General features: G+C 41.1%; 1 protein-coding gene across 5 annotated transcripts in view; it reads right to left on the reverse strand.

The window, feature by feature from the left end:
• CD86 (CD86 molecule) overlaps nucleotides 1–17,580 on the reverse strand; it is a 62,662-nt gene that overhangs the window by 18,253 nt on the left and 26,829 nt on the right. For 4 of the 5 annotated variants that reach the window (XM_041722336.1, XM_041722346.1, XM_041722328.1 and 1 more), the window contains exon 2: nucleotides 12,189–12,238. In XM_041722336.1, coding sequence (XP_041578270.1) covers nucleotides 12,189–12,238 — 50 coding nt within the window. Of the gene's footprint in view, nucleotides 1–12,188; nucleotides 12,239–12,428; nucleotides 12,586–17,580 lie in introns of all 5 variants that reach the window. The other variant, XM_041722344.1, reaches the window with a different exon arrangement.

A 17,580-nucleotide genomic window follows, 5' to 3' on the forward strand; every position in this document is an offset into this window, starting at 1 on the left:
GTGCAAACTGCAGCCACTACAGGCTCACTTTCCCTATCAGTTTAATGAAGGGGTAGACTAAGTGTTCTAAGAATTTTTCTAATACTGTGGTTCTGTGAATTTAAATCCCAGAACAGGAAAAGCCAGCAGACTTAGACAACACATTAGCCCATCTGTGAACTTTCCTATACCCTGAATACTGATTCTCCTCACTGTAGCTGTTACAAGATCCATTACTTCTACACCATCACCAAAACCTCACCCTTCGCCTCCTTATCCCCTTATTCTTTGGCCTGCTACAGTGAAAAGATTTCTGATAATGGTAACAAATTTGATATCCCCCTTTCATTATGCTGGGTATCACATTGAGTAAGATCTCTGAAATTCAAAGAGTTCCCCTTATAGAGCTTTCCTCTTGAATGCTGCTTCCATGGCCAGCTTGCCCAAGGATGTAAAACAGTTTGGAGATGACACAGTCAACCAAAGCCTCTATTTTCAGTGACCTGGCTAAGCTCTTTCTGGGATCAGAAGGAGAACTGGGCCAATATGATGGTTGTTTTGGGATTGTGGTGGTCAGAGACCATTTAAGGTACATGAATGAGATGCTGGAAATGAATCATAGATGGGAAGGTGAGGATGTACTTTTGGAGTATTGGGGAAACCCCCGGTATGAGAAACTTGCTCTTCCCAGTATGCACTGCCACTGGAAATTTTTACAACCCCTGGAGGACATGCTGGGAGAGTTCAGAGAAAGACTTTCACCCCTGAGGACATACTGAAGTTTGTGGAAGAGATGTGTACCACCTAACTCCTTAAATGGGATCATTTATAGGGGCTTTTGTAGGATGTATTCTGGGTCACAAAATTACTTGAGGGTTGGCCAAGAAATTAAGTAGTAGTGAGTGAGAAGTGCAGGGTTAGTGGGAAATACTGTTTCTTAGTTAATACAAAGTTAAATGCGGCCCTGGGGAGAATATTAGGGTGGGTTTTGAATAAAGCTTCATCATTCAAGACTTCAGTGGAGAGTCCTTGACATTAAGAGGGAAAGGGGAGGTAGGTTGGTAACAGAGATGAGAGGAGTTTCCTTTGAGGTGTTCTTTGAGGGAGGTAGGAGAAATTAAATTGATTTGGTCAATGGGTTTCTCTTCTAAGAGGGAGTAGGACCAAGTAACAGTGACATGCACTTGGCAAAACTGAACTGTCCACGATGTGGCCCAGTGAGAACACATAATCAAGGGGGTTGGCGGCGGTGGTCTTGAAATCTAAGGGAAGAGGACTCCAGGCACCTGTGACAGTTAACACAAGTTCAAATCACTGCCTATTGCATTGGTGCTCATTAGAGCCTGTGAAGCACTTGGCAGGTATACAATGCGGCAAATGTACAGGATGTGTCCCTGTACATATCGGAGGGTGGTGGGAAAATTCACCTGAGTACCTGGAACTGTGAAAGGGGAACCTAAGGAAGATTCACTGTGTTCAGCAATTGCCTTACAAGGCAATCCTGGGGCTCCTGCTACTTCATTGCTAAATTCTGAATGGTAACGTAAGAGTGCCACCTGCTGTGAAAGCTTCTAGTAGCTGTATCTCTGGGGAAACTCCTTCTGGCTTTATCACTAATTTGCCATATAAATAGGGAGGATGACCTAAGGGAGAAACCAAACTCATAGTTGAAAATTATGCCAGTTAATGGTCAATGTTATGTTATTGTTTAGTGGTCGATTACGCCTTCTGGGCTGGAAATGACTTGACCTTTGGCTTCTTCTGTCTTCTTGATTTATGACTGTTTCTCTGTAGAGCCTCACAATATATTCTTTCCTTCCCACCCACTCTTTCCAAGAACAGACCAGTCTAAATTCTCTAAGGTCCCACCTCCCAAAGATTAGAAGGGCTTTCCTTACACCCATTCTCACTGCCCCACTCCTCACCTACCAATCAAAAGTGTGGTCTGTGTTCTAAAGGCAAGGACATCACTAGGGGGCTGGTCAGAACTGTGGAATCTCTACCCCCACCCCCAACACACCTCTGAGTCAGAATCTGCCTTTTAAGGGTAGCTCAGCTTCAGAAGCTATAAGAGGGGATCTCTGCTGGCCATCTCCAGAGTAGAACAGAGAAGGTAATGATAGGAAAAATTTGTTCCTATCTATCCCTCCTCCTTCTCCCCTCATTCTGGGGTGGAAATCACTCTGAGGTCCATTTTGAGTGGAACTGAAAATATTTCACAATTTACACTCTATAGTTCCTCACCAACCACTTTCTTCCATGACATCACTCAGAGCTATACTTGGTAGACATGCTAATTCTCTCTTTGATGATATGAGGAAGATTTAGCTCAAAGTCTATTTTTCCTAAGCAGCTTCAGGCCTCCCTGTTATGATTCCACATCTTAGGTCACCCAGCTACTGGTTCCACTGGGACTCCATGGGTAGGTACACATTGAGATTCTCTCCTTGGCCTTGGAGATATAATTACTATCTCCAGTACTTGGGTAATAAAAATGGACTGGATCTATTTATAACAGGTTGCTGTGATCAGGTCAGGAGTTAGGCATTTAAGAATCCATCTAGACACCTCCCTGATCAGGTAGAAAAGTTTGTTCCTTAGCAATATACTGTTTGAATGTTATACAAAACCTGTAGTCTTCTAACTTTGTGAGATCTCTGACTATACCTGGGACTTCAGTCTTCCCTGGCCACTACCCCAAATGCATGTCTTATACATTCAAGAACCATCTTTTTCTTATGTTACTATGGTTATCTGTATTCATAAATTTTTCCTCATTTACTAAACTTCCTTCAAAGCTAGGCCTTCTGGAAATCTCATTCCATGTAATAAACTCCTCTACATCTTCAACCTCTCCATCAAATGTTGCCTCCGAGGTTATGCTTTTATTGAAATCTGGCCCTACCTAAAGGACACCACTTGTCCTCAGTCACTGCTTGTTGTAGCACACTTCACAGGGATTTAAGCAACAACATCCCTTCCATTTTGATGTGTCCACCTCTCTCACTGCTGTTAGCTACTAATCATTTGTCATTACTTCTTTATTCATTGAGGATTTTTGGCAGTAGATGTAAGGTTCTTCTTTCTAGCCAACCATTACTATCAATTTGAACTATTTCAGCATGTGGATAAATTCACCAACAACTTTGCTTCAAAGTTCTTTGGTCTTTTCCATTCCAAAGATCTTCATCCACAGACTATTTCAGCAGCTCCTCTCCCATGACTATAACCCTGAACCTTTTCACCAAGAACTCTGCATCTAATATCTTAAACTTCAACGTACCCATCTCTGTCCACAAGATATCTTCCTCCAAGATTTGCTCTTTATTACTCCACCAATATTTGTTCTTTGACTTCATCAAGACCTCATCTCTATCCAGTTTAGTAGTGCGCTGTAGTGCAGTGCTTTCCAACAGGCCTCTCTGCAATGATGGAAATGTTCTATATTTGTGCTGACCAACATGATAGTCACTAGCCACTGTAGACATTGAGCACTTGATATGTAGCTAGTGTGACTGAGAAAGTGAATTTTTAATCTTTTAAAATTTTAATTATTTAAAATATAAATAGCCACATGTGGCTAGTGGCTATCATATTAGATAGCACAGCAATAGTATACCTTTCCAATCATTCTTTCTCTTGCCAATAAACTTGCTCCTTTGTGAAGAATTCATCCTAAGAACACTTCACTTTCGATCTACATATTTATTCTTAAAACTAAATGTTTGGGCAATACTGGATGAAATTACTCAATTGTTTAGGTTTGATGATATTACAAATCTGGACCCATCCCATGGGCTGGTTACCCTACTTACTACCCTCTCCCTTCCTCATCACAGTTACTTCGACAGTTCTCTTTCCTATTGCTTTTAGTTTCTTTTTCTTTTATAGTCAAAGTCCCTGAAAGATTAAGTGGCTGCCTCTATCCCCAGCCTCTGTCCTCTGTTTCTCTGCCAAAACTTCCTTCCCAAAGGTTATCAGTGACTTTCCACCAATGCCAAATTCAGAGCTCTTTTCAGACCTCATGTCATTTGACCACTCTGTTGAATATCACAGTGTTGGGCTTATCTCCTTCTGGAAACTCTCTTTCCCATTTTCTGACCTCCTTGTCAGTTTTCTCTGATCATTCCTTAAATGCTGATTATCTCTGTTGCCTGTTCTCAATCTTCTCCCAACTCTCCACTTTTTTTTTTAAAAGATTTTATTTGTTTACTCATGAGAGACACACACACACACACAGAGAGAGAGAGAGAGAGAGAGAGAGGCAGAGACACAGACAGAGGGAGAAGCAGGCTCCATGTAGGGAGGCTGACATGGGACTCAATCCTAGGTCTCCAGGATCACCCCCTGGGCTGAAGGCGGTGCTAAACCGCTAAGCCACCCAGGCTGCCCCAACTCTCCACTTTTCTGATTTTTCTCCTCTATTCCCATGGATTCAACTGCCACATATAAGCTAATAATTCACAGATGCTTATCTCCAGCCAATCATTTTGACTAGGGTTCCAAATATCTACATTCAACTGTCTGCTGGATACTGCTGTTTACATAGCAGCAGATACTCTCTTTCTCCCCTAAGCTTCATCTCAGTGAAAGCTTCCCCTCTTTGCTGTTGTCAGTAATTATTTGAATCATCTGTAGAAGAGACCCCCAAGAAAGGGTCTGCACAGATGTGGCTGAGGAGATGTAGAACTATAACTAGAGCTGAACTCTGATATGGGCAAGAGAAGGGAGAGGGAGACAGTATGAAGCAAAGAAAAGAGCTACCAGAGAAAAGGGGTTTTGTATTTATCCAGAGATCTTGGAGACATTATCTTTTAAGTATGACAAAGACTCTTTGTTTAATCAAAATTAATTCAGACTCCTGATCCACTCCTAGGCCCATCTACCTTTAAAAAACCCAGTTTTAGCAAGAACTCTGCTTAGAACCCAGTTTAACCAGAATACCCAACTTTGCTATTTGATTATGCTTGAGTATCTGATCAAATTCCTCATTCTCCATCATCCCCCAAGTAATGTCTGATGATCCTGGCCTGTCCTTAGCAAGAATGCTGTTAAAGTGGTTTGGGTGGAATCCCTCCTTATCCTTGTTTCCCTTTAGTAATTTTCTATCCGCTGACCGCCCCCAACCCTGCCCCACTTCTTTCCTTGGCTAGAAATTCCCACCTCCCATGCTATATTTGGAGTTGAGCCAAATATCTCTCCCCCATTGTAAAAACCCTTTGCAGCACCCTATGCCTATCTCAAAAGCACTCTAACCCCCTTGGATAAAGTCTTCTTTACTGTGCTTTAACAAGTGTCATCTAGTACTTTTTTTTCTTTAATAGTAAACTCAAGAGCCATCCTCTGTTGTAGAGCAGGGACGGTTCTACAGAAGTGTTCATGGCCTACATGATATTTCTGCTAAGACTAGCTTTGTTTTCATTTCAAGCTTACTATATATCCTATTATCTATATAAATATATCTATGCTACTCTAGATAATCATCTATAATAGATAATTATCTGTATATTTATATATTATGCATGTCTATATATGCTTAGTAAAATTGTAAAAATATACTCTAAGTTTTATGAAATATGATCTATTAAGATTTATAAAGCATCATATAATGGAAAATGGAAAACACATCATTATATGTTAAAAAAAAACACCTCAGCCCCTTCAAAGTACAAGTCATCAGACTATAGCACCCACAAACCCTCATGGCTACTTCACTAAAGGTCTGGGTATCTGGCTTGCTGCAGCTGTCTTATCTGCCTTCTCCTTCACTGCCCCTGTCTAGGTGGTTTCAGCCTCATGCACACAATACTGAGCCTCTCACTTTCTTGTCCTCTCCCCCTCCAATGGTCTTGTTGCCTACTCTGCCCCAGGCATCTCCTCCTTGGACCAGACCCCAGACCAAAGTGCTACTCTACATTCCTAAAAACTCTCAATAACAAGCGCCTCACCTTATTACCCTCATCTCTTGTCTTTTCCTTTCATTTCTTCTCCTACCACTACTCCATCAATTCTTCTGCCCCACAGACATAGATCATGAGTTGGAATATTTCTCACTGGGTCTGCAGATACTAACCTTGGCCAAGCCTCCATTACAGCTTGATTGGATAATTGCAATTGCCTCTTAATTGCCTACTTTCATCCTTGTCCCCAGGTCTAGTTCCTCAAGCCCAAATAATTCTTTAAAATATATCTCAGATGACATAATTCTCCTGTTCAGAAGTCCCTGATGACTTCCCACTACACTGAAAATTAAATCTAAATCCTTTCCCATCCCACTGAGAATGAAATACAAAATCCTTCCCTGGTCTCAAAGGTCTCGCGTAATCTGGTCCCCAGTACCTTTCAAACCTCTTTCTCTCACTCAGCTCCAACTACATTGGCTTCCTCATCATTCCTTCAAAAGGCAAACACACTCTATCTCAAGGCCTTTTCCCATATCGAGCCCTCCACCTAGAAGGCTCTTCCTCCATAAAATCTCATAGTTATTTCTTCACTTCATATAAGTCTCTCATAAAATGCTACCTGCTAAGGAGATTACTCTGACCAAGATAGCATCCTTGTCATTACTTATTCCTTACATTGACTTATTTTTTATCAGAGTACTTATCATGACCTGACATGATGGTTGGTTATTGTCTCCTGAGGAATCTAGCTTCTAGTTAAAAAAACCTATGTTAATTTTTTTAGCCCTGACCCTAAGCAATTACAAAGGTTTTACCTATCGGGCCTCATGGGGGAAAACTATTCTCCCCATACGAGACATAGTGCACAGCCCATGCACAGTAGTCTCTGACAGGAGTTGTAATCAAAACTCAAGATCTGTGGCCAGTCATGCCTATTCACATATTTACATTCATAGCCCAGGCACCTTCATTCCATGATTTTTTTGTTTGAAGACTTGAGTAGAGGTCTTCTTCAGGTGCCTCTGCTGAGGCCTCCTCATGATAGGGAGGAAAGAGAGCCCGGAAGACACTTTTCTTCATGATGATTCATTATGTCCCCTCATCTTTCTTCCCTACTCCTACCCCAGGTCCTTAACACTGCTAGAACCTTTTGTTCTGGGCTCTCTCAACAATGAGAAGACCCCCGTGCCTGGCCCCCACTCCTGTTTATGCTGATCCACATGACCCTTGGTTGGCATGCTGCAGAGAGAAAGAAGTAAAACTGTGGACAAACCGATTAAGAGTCACAAACAGTTAGTTTGAGAAGTTCTAGAGTTTCTTGAAGGAAAGAATGGAGGGAATCGTAGATAAACAATAGCTGAAGAGATAAAGATTGTGAATATTCCAATTGTGCAGGACATGAGCCCTCAGATCAAAAGTGCATTCTGAGTACCAAGCAAGATAAATGAAAATATATCCATACCTAGAAATATTGTGGTAAAGCTGCTAAATATAAAGCATAAAATATTTTTTCAAACTTACAAACTCATTCTTTAAAAAAACTAAAAAAAGAGCACCTACAAAAGAATGACAATTAGATTGAAACCTCCTTGGCAACCAAAGAAGACAATGGGGCCATAACTTCTAACTGAATAAAACACACACACTCACATACACACAAAAGAAAGCAAAATGATATGTTCAATTCAATGGACTAATGCAATTACAAAAATCATAAAAATGAAAATCCTTTAGAAACCTTAGAAAGAAAAAAAAAGAAACTTTAGAAAGTGTGTATGAAAAAATACTGAGTAAAACATATTCAGAGATTTGCACATATATTGTGATCATAACTATATATAAGTATTTTTACTCTCTTGTCTGTTGTTTTATAGTAAGAACCAGAAAAGTGATTTTTAAATGGAGAAAGGTGTTGAATACTTTTTAATAGAGACATCTGTAAGAAGAAAAAAATGAAAGAAGGTGAAAATGAAACCAAGAATGAGTAGTCCTAGAGGATGTTAAAAATGTATTCATAGTTTTGAGGTTCTGCAACTTGAGTCTGGGCCTGGCAATATAAGGGGGTCACCTCTGTGGAATAGATCAGCTCCAGAGATAAAATTTTGCCTATATAGTAAAGGCTACACGTGTTTGTTTTTGTTTCCACAAATCTCAACAGTCCCGGGGGGCCCACAGTCCAGAGATATAGATTCTGGAAATAGTATTAAGATCTCTCACAAAGGAAAAATAAACTACGGTCTCTCAGACTCTTGCTCCTTTCTGAAAGAATCGATCTACTGTTGAAGCCTCTTGTATTCCCTTTCAGATTGATCAGGACATGAATCCTCAGATCAAAAGTGCATTCTAAGTACTAAGCAAGATAAATTAAAATAAACCCATGCTTAGAAAAATTCTCTGTTCCCAGTTTCATTCTTGCTTCCAAACAACCCTACACTTTTCCTATTCAGTAACTATCTTCCACGAAATTATCATGGCTGACAGCCCATATTCTTTGGAACTTACTAAGCATTCTACTAAAACGATTAATTATTTTGGGGGTAAGATACTCCCTATTTGGGTAGCATACATGTATTTCAAAAGACCCTGAAACAGTAGCTTAACACGAAGGAGTGACTCCAATAGGAGAACTATTAGGCTTCATGACAATTCTTTGGGAATTTTGGAATTAAGTTCACTTCCAGGAGGTGATTTTAGTGACCACTATTGACAGTAGCAGGAAATAGGAGTAAAAGTAACCATATAAGCATAATCTCTATGTAATCATCCACTAGAAACCTGCAAAAATCTGGGGGGAAACAGTGGACCTTTCTATAAGATGTGGAATGAGTTGAGCTAATTTTATGTGAATTTTAAAGTGAAGAAAGATTTTCAGCTACATTCCAGGTACGTTCATTGAACCAGAGGTATTGTTCAAGAGAAATGGGAAGCACTATGACTCAGACAACCCCCAGACAATAAGAGAGCCACCATCAAAAGTCAAACTAGAAAGAAATTCCCTTGTGATGTGTGAACAAGTGATTTTCCAAATACTACTCTGGCTCCGTCTTTAAAGAGTTCCAGAGGTGCTAGGATAGCAGCAAACAGAACTTGACAGGTAAAGGTACCTCTGCAAGTGGCACTTAGAAATTGCTTTAGCTTTATAAATAAACAAAGCAGAAATTGTAAGGCCTGATTCTGCAAGGCCCACCTGCCCTTTTCAGTCTTAAGCCCCTCAAGGGCAGGGGCAGCAACTAGAATGTCTAATTTCCCTGAGGGAGGACACAGAACATATGGGGGAGACGAAAAACAGAATTATTTTGATGCACTGTTTTATGTCTGCCATCAAATGAATTATTCAGCTCTGCATTTTTGCTATGGATTAACTGGGCCAATTGCATCTCCTTTCTTCCCTTGGATGCCTGCCTATGGCCAGGTCAGTGCTCATCAGCCCAGTAAGCAGAGATGTGTCTTAAGAAGAAAGATAAAATTCAAGTTGATTCTTTTCTTTCTTTCTTTCTTTAAGAAAGAATGGTATCTGTTTTTGTTGTTTTTCTCATTGTTGCTGTTTTTAATAGCTTGTAAAGTATTGGCAATGTGATATTCTAATCTGATATCACCATTTCTTATCCCAGTATTGAAATTTATACTGCCAAATAGATAGTCACTTATTCTTCTATGTCATAAAACTTAAGTAGCTACTATTTGGGGAGGTTATTTTCATGGTTTCAATATTGGTAATTCTCTTTTCTGAGGCTAAAGAGTATCCAGGCAGGGCACTTTGAAACTTCAGAGGCAAGGCAAGGGCAAAAGTGACATCTGGACTCAGTTTTGATAGGGCTTCTCAGCTTTAGTCTCACTTTCAGTGTGCAGAGTCAGAAAGTTCGGGGGAAAATGGTAATAGACTTTTGTAAAAATTTGTTTCTAAGCCATTTTTCTTCATTTTCCTCCAAGTCATAAGAGCTGGGTTGATCACTGCAATGAGAAGGGTGGGGGCCCATGCATTAGGGGCAGATGAGGTGTTGGCTGCAGGGAAGGTGAAGGACTGCTGGTGTGGAGCTTGTGAACTTGGCTGAGGAATAAGCGACATCCACCAAAGTTGCTTGGGTCTCCAAGCAACAAATCCTACCACCACTTATGAATAGTTCACAAGCAAGAGTTAGGAGAAGCAGCATAATGTGAAGGTTAAGTGAACAGATACTGATTCTATACTGTGTGGTGAGTATAAGCCCTGCTACTCATTAGCTGTGTTGATCTTAGACAAACTACTTAACCTCTCTGGGCCTTAGTTTCCACATCTATAAAATGGTGAATCATAATGAGACCTAAAGCAGCGAGTGAAATAAGTCAATCAGAGAAGGACAAAAAATTATATGGTCTCATTCATTTGGGGAATATAAAAAATAGTGAAAGGGAATAAAGGGGAAAGGGGAGAAAATGAGTGGGAAATATCAGAGAGGGAGACAGAACATGAGAGACTCCTAACTCTGGGAAACAAACCAAGGGTTGCAGAAGGGGAAGAGGGTAGGGGGATGGGGTGCCTAGGTGATGGGCACTGAGGAGGGCACTTGATGGGATGAGCACTGGGTGTTATGCTATATGTTGGCAAATCGAACTCCAATAAAAAAAAAAGACCTAAAGCAGAAAGTTATTGTGTTGTTTAAATGAGTTATTATTTATTTATAAAATGCTTAGAACAGTACCTGGCACAAAGTAAGTGCTACATCTACGTACTTGTCAAGCAAATAGAATAGGGAGTGGAATGGGACGGGCTTCCTGCTGGACAATGTTCTCCAGAGCCTTGTCTTATCCCCTTCCTCACACATAGAGTCTTCTTCCTCAAGAGCTAAAGTTAGCAGGTCATTGGCCATGGGAAGTAGAAACTTCTGTTCTGACCTATATCACTGAACTGGTCAGTTAGCACATCTAGAGACCTCACATTCATGGACTCAACAAGCTCCAAGGAGCTAAGCAGAAAACAGAAATCGCAAAAGGCCTGTCCCAGGCAGCATGAATCAGAGAGAGCATCTCTCCCTAGAGCCTTGACCCCTCATCACACACAGCAGGCATGAGGACAGTGGCCAAAGGCCTAGTGTGTAGCCACCTGGAGGAGGTGAACCCATGGGCAGGCCAGTTAGTCAGGGGCAGCCTGTCTGCTGCTCTGGCGGAGCTCAAGCTTAGCTCACCCTCCCAGTCTGCCGCCCCCCCCCCCCTCAAAATTGGGATGTCTTCTCTCTCAGTATTGAGGGCAGGGAAGATGAACAGCAGGAAGGGGCAGAAGAGGAAAAACCAAAGGCGCCTAGTCACAGGGTGTGTGCAGGAACCTCAACCAACCCCAGCTATAGATGAAGAAACTGAAACTCAGAGAGGAGCAGCAAACAGGGAAGATCTGAGTTTTTGTGAGAGTGACTCTTCTAAAACTTCTTTTTTGTGGGGAGGGGGGTGCTCTTTAAGAGATAGAATATAGAATTCAAATACAAAATGCCCATGGCCACTACAGTACCACCCAACAGAAGGAGAATGTCATGGAGAGAAAAGTCACAGTGGAAAGAGATAGTGGTTTTAATATTGTGGTTAAAATATACTTAACGGAGATTTTATCAAAGAATAAGACATGTGACCATGTCTAGGGCTTGGAGGGGACTTTGGAAAGAGCTTGTCTAAGTGAGAAACCCTGAACCGCAGCTTCATTCAGTTCATGGTGAATCAGCTGATGCGACTAGCTGAAGGTCACTGAAGTAGGGAGTAGCAGGGCTGGGCTCCTTGATCCCCCCAGTAAGCAGGGGCAACTGTGATCTATGGGCATGGGCTGGTAGGGAAGGCTGTGCAGGGTGAGAGAGAAGGTAGGGAACATGGAAACCAATGTTCCCTAATGAAAGGTTTTTAGAAGCCCGTCACCCATTTCCTAAAAGCCTGAGAATGCCAGGAATGGGAACAGAGAAGACCAGAAGGAAGTGTGTGTGGAGCTAAAAAGTTAAGCCTCAGAGGTGTCAGAGCAGGGGCCTTCCCCCCAGCTCCCTAAGTGCTGCTGGACAGGCCAGTCTACCGTACTTTGTGCATCTAGTGCCACATGGGTGTAAGATGGCAGAGGAGAAGGGTGTACAGAGGGTTGCATCCCCTCTAGGCTAGACCTGCCATCAGCTGAAATACCTGTTCTCTAGCATGATGCTTACTTCTTCTCCAGGAAAGTCTTTTTTTGGCATGTGGTATTAGGCTACACTGGATAGAAATAAGTAAAACCTACCAAGTCTCAGGACTGGGCTTGTGGTAGCCAACTCATTGGTAAACATAGAAGGATTCTAGGACTTTACAAAGCCAAAAGGTTCTTACCATAGAGCAGGAGGGTCATCACAAAGAGAATGTTATTCAGTCCCATAGTGCTAGAGTTTAAAAAAAAAAAGAAAAGAAAAGATAAAACTTGATTAGAAAATGACTGAAAACCAAAATATGACAAATAGAGTTTGGGATTCACTTAGGCCCCGGTGCGTAGCAGAGATCATGCTATATACTCACCAAGGCCATTTCCTCTTCCTCCTAGCTCCACAGATAAGCCCTACATCCCAGCCTCACCTGCAGTTAGGTGGCCCATGTGTTTGGGTTCTGGCCAATGGAATTGTAGGCAGAAAAGACTGGTGTTACTTCCAGACCTGCCACTAAAGCCTTCTCTCTCTTTCCTTCCTCTCTTGCCTTCTTGGACGCAGAGAATCCAGAGGAGGAGTGCAAGGCCCTAGAGGATGGCAAAGCCTCACTATGAAAGGAATCTGGATTGGTGAACAAATTAACAAAACAGTTCTTTCCACCCTAAAGTGAGGAAAACATAAACTTCTATTGTGTTAAGCTATGAAATTTGGGGGATTGTTTACTGGAGTAGCTGGCATTACTTAGGTTGCCCGAGACAATGGATATGATGGGACAAATGAAGAGTATTTACGTTTAGAAATCAACTTGCCTTTGGTTTCCCTGTGATTCTCCAACTTTACCATGTGTAAAAATCTTCTGGAAGATCATGTTAAAGCAGTTATCTGGGCCTTGTCCACAGAGATTCTGATGTAATAAGCTCAGTAAAACCTGTGTCTAACTCACAGGTAGGTGATGCTGCTGTTGCTGGTGTAAGGACCCCACTTTGAGAGCATGATGGAGCCAAGGAGAACAGCAGGCACTGCTTATTAACTTCTGTGCTCTCTTCTTTCCCTCCCTCTTTCTTGACTCACCCGCTTACCCCAACTTAGACCAAAAAGGCTATAGTGGCTTACAGGGAAGCGTAGGATAAGGGAAAATGACCAAAATTAGAAACAGCTAAGAAGCAAACCAAATGTAAGAATATAAAATGGAGCCTGGTACAAGTCCAGCGCTAAACGCTTGGCATTTAGAAATCTGCCCACCCTGCGTGGTTCAGGTCACAAGTTTGGCCTATAGCCTTTCAACAGCCAACGTAAAAATGAAAACCTAATTGGTGAATTAGTTTACAGATCTGTTCATTAGGATAAAACAAACCAATGCTCAGGAGAAGATGCGCAACTATTTGTGATCCAATAGCAGAAATTTCTTCCTTGGGGGTGGTTTGTCTAGAAGCCATTCCTGATCCCTTTGGGCTATGCTAGACACCTGTCCTCTGCTCCCAAAGTACTCAGCACAGAGCTTGGGGCTAAAAGTGTCTGTTAGGTTTCTTCCTTTCTAGACTATACCCTCTTTCTTCAGTCAAAAAATTTTGAATAGATCATACCTGCACATACCTAAATTTAAAAGGTACAGGTGATAAAGAGTGGAAAGCAGTTCTTTCTCCCAACCCGGTGTGCTAGCTGTCTAGTTTCCCCCACTGCTACCTGTTCATAGCTTCTTGCCTCTACTTGCAGTTATTTTAGACAAAAACAAAATGGAAACATCTACCCATATTCTTTTTTCATTTTATTTAAAAGATTTTTAAATGGTAGCAATTTATACACAATTTTGCGCCGTTGCCACTACCTCAGAAATTGTTCTGTATCAGCGTGTAGTGGATATCTTCATTCTAACTGTTGCATATTCTATTGTCTTCTATTGGATGACAATAATTTATTTTGCCAGCCTCTATAAATGGACATTTAAGGGTTTCCAGTATTCTGCTACAATGAAAACCTTGATCATATGCCAAAATACTTATGTGAGGGTAAGCTATCTTTCTAGAAGTAGAAATGGCCTGATCTAAGGACCAAATTGCAACTTTAACCTTCAAAGACTTTGAAAAATTGTTCTCCCCTAAGATTGTATGTTTATGGTCCCCTGCAACAAACACGGACATGCTTATTTTCACATAGGTTTTTGCCAACATAGCATGTTTTCTAACTTGTGAGCTTTACCAATAGGGAAACTTAAAATGACATCTCATTATCATTTTTAAAAATTATTTTTCATTGTGGTAAAATACACGTAACATAAAATTTACCATCTTACTCATTTTTTTTAAGTGTACAGTGGTATTAAGTACATTGTTGTGCAACCGTCACCACCATCCATCTCCAGAGCTGCTTTCATCTTGCAAAACTGAAAGTCCTTACTTACTAAACACTAACTCCCTACTCTCCCCTCCACCCAGGCCCTGGAAACCACCATTCCACCTTTTGTCTCCATGAATTTAACTACTCTAGCTACCTCACATGAGTGGAACCCTACAGTGTTTGTCTTTTTTGGCGATTTGCTTTTTTCACTTAGCACAATTTATTCAAGGTTCATCTGTGTTGTAGTATGTGTCAGAATTTCCTTCATTTTTAAAGCTGAATAATATCCCGACTGTGTGCATATATATATATATATATATGCCACATTTTGTTTATCCCTTAGTCTGTTGATGGATATTTGAGTTGCTTCCACCTTTGGGCTGTTGTGCACAATGCTGCCATGAACATGGAAGTATGAATATCTCTTTGAGGCCCTGCTTTCATTTCTTTTGGGTATATAGTCAGAAGTGGAATTACTGGATCATATGGTAATTCTATTTTTAATTTTTGAGGAACCGACATACTGTTTTCCACAGCAGCTGCATAATTTTATATTCCCATGAAGAGTACACAATTGCGCTGTTCCAATTCCTCCACGTCTTTGTCAACACCTGTTATTTATTTACTTTTCCCCTTATGGTATCCATTCTAACGGATGTGAGGTGGTTCTGACTATAATTTTGAAATGAATTTCTTTTAGTATGAGTTTGAAAATCTTTTCAAATGTAAGAGAGATAACATTTCTTTCTTTTTTTTTTTTTAGAGGGAGAGAGAGACAGACACCCAGTGGGCAGCTGGAAGCAGGTTCAATCTCTCAACCCTGAGATCATGACCTGAGCCGAAATCAAAAGCTGGATGCTCAACTGACTGAGCCACCCAGGAGACCTGTGAGATAACATTTCTTGTTTCATGTACTGTCCATACATTTCTTCTACTTACTTTAAATTTTGAGTCTTTGGCTTTTTACAGATTTTTCTTAATTTATAGGAACTCTTTAATATTCAAAAAATTAGTGTTAATTAGTAACTACTTAGAGAGGTTGTGCTTTGTGACAATGAGTTGCAAACATATTCAATTGCTGAAGCACATGGTACGTGTTCAGTATATGAACCTCACATTTGCTCCTGATTACTCTCTCTCTCCCCTCCAATGATTTCAATAGGTTATGGAGCTTGAACATTAACTGTTGGGCCAAAGCTGACACCAGTCAGTGGTAGAGTCTGGAAAGAGAGTTTTCTGTTTGATTCCTGTGCACTTCCTCATAATAAATCACCACCAGCATCCTGTTTATCATAGAATCTGAAGACTGGGAATCCTTTGAGTCTGAACTGTCATCTAATATAGGAATCTCCCATTGTTTGCAAACCAAAAATCAGCATGCTTGACCTAACCAAAGATTTGGTTTTCCTTGGGGTGATGTGTTGAACAGGGACACAAAATCAAATTATATTTCACTATAAATTTAACAAATCACCTTTAGTTCAAATTACAACATGAATCAGTATGGCCCAAGATATCTTGGACAAATGGTCCCTGTAATTCATGCACTGGGGAGAAGCACTGGGTATGACAAGGAAATCAATACTATTTTAACTTCTCTATTTGGAAATTCTCTCTTCCCCTGAGCGAGAAACTGCCTCTCCTTAACTTCTTCTCATTAATACTGGTGTCATTCTTTGGAGTTATGCAGAGAAACCTTAACACACTTCTGGCAAAACCCTTTATGAATCTGGGGACAGAGATTACATCCTTTCCCAAAATTCTGGCCCAGCAGTGATGGTCTTTCTAGTAAACTTTCCTAACAGTGATTTGAAGATTGGACACTGTCCTGGACGACACTTTGGACACTTTGTTTGTCAGAGACCCTAATAAAATATGGTGATAAAATACTAGAGATTGACATGATCTTTTACTCCTCATGTGAAGAATTTCTCTCAACTCTAGCCATGGCGTACGTGTGAGGATGGGGACTTGGGTTAGGAAACCAGTTTCTTCAATGTTCTTGGCTCTGAAGAAGAGCAGAGATGTCATTGCTCCCACAGGAATGAACTCCCAACCACAACCTCAAGTCATTGCTTTCTCCAGAGGGCCTGCGAAGTAGGAACCCTGGCTTTTGAAGGGAGAGAGCAAAAAGGGGAATGAGAGAGGAAAGAACCTAAGAATTTATGGGGGGATTCTCTGAGAAGAGATTTCTGTCAGCTGTGTTCACAATAAGGTCTGTAGGTGGGTAAACTGGTCAAAAACCTAAAGCAAGTAGCCTCTGGGTAGCTGGAGGTTCACTACAGAAACCAAAGAAGAGCACGCACCGTTATGGCACTTTTCCTTACTGTATGTGCTTGGCCCATCATAGACCGTGAGTTAGAGTCAGCTGAATGACTATTTACACTCTTGTTCCTCACAACAAGGTGGGATTATCCACCCCCACGTTGTAGATGAAGAAATGGAGCCTCATAGAGGTTAAGAGCTTGCCCTAGCCAGCCAGTAGTAAGTGATAGAGTTGAGGTTTAAGCCCACACAGCCTCACTGTGTTCTTTTTTCACACTGGTATAGTTCCTTTAAAAGTTCCAGCCAGGTTCAGCTGTGCTATGGGAGCAAAGAGAAAGGATTCTGAGTCTACCCACTCTTTTATTTTTCTCTGAAGTTTGATTGATTGATTGATGGATTTGAGAGAAAGAGAAGGTTTGCTAAGTTTGCTGGTGTCTAAGGAGAATTCTCCGTTTACTGGATTTAGTTAATGACAGCTTGTTCTGGAGGTTGTGGGGGATATATAGGGGCTTTGCTCCCTCACACAGTACTACAAAGAAAGACAGAGTGTACAAATATAACTACAATTTAAGTTCTAGGATCAGTGTGGAGGGTGGCAATGTATACCACTCCCTGGCACATACAAGAGTCCTTGCTTTAAGCAAAGCAGGAGGTGATGCTACAGCCTCCCGGGGCCTTGGCTTGCCTCTGGTTTGACACACTGAGTCAATTCTTTCTCAGAGCAGCACCAGAACCTAAAGCTATACTGCTAGAGCAGCTGTCATTACCTTTGACGTACTGGGGAGGAATAGGGTAAGCTTATTTCCTTTTTAAAAAAGTTTCTGAAATACAAAATAATAAGGCTGCTGGGAATGGAATGTATCTGGATTTTAACAAGGCTTCTGACAGGGTGTCATGATATGCTTGAGAGCAATACTGAGAAATGTGGGATTGATATTAATACAGTTAATGGCTGAAAAGTTGTGCCCTAATATTGTTCATTC

Source organism: Vulpes lagopus, chromosome 1, assembly GCF_018345385.1.
Source record: "Vulpes lagopus strain Blue_001 chromosome 1, ASM1834538v1, whole genome shotgun sequence".
Classification (NCBI taxonomy): Eukaryota; Metazoa; Chordata; class Mammalia; order Carnivora; family Canidae; genus Vulpes; species Vulpes lagopus.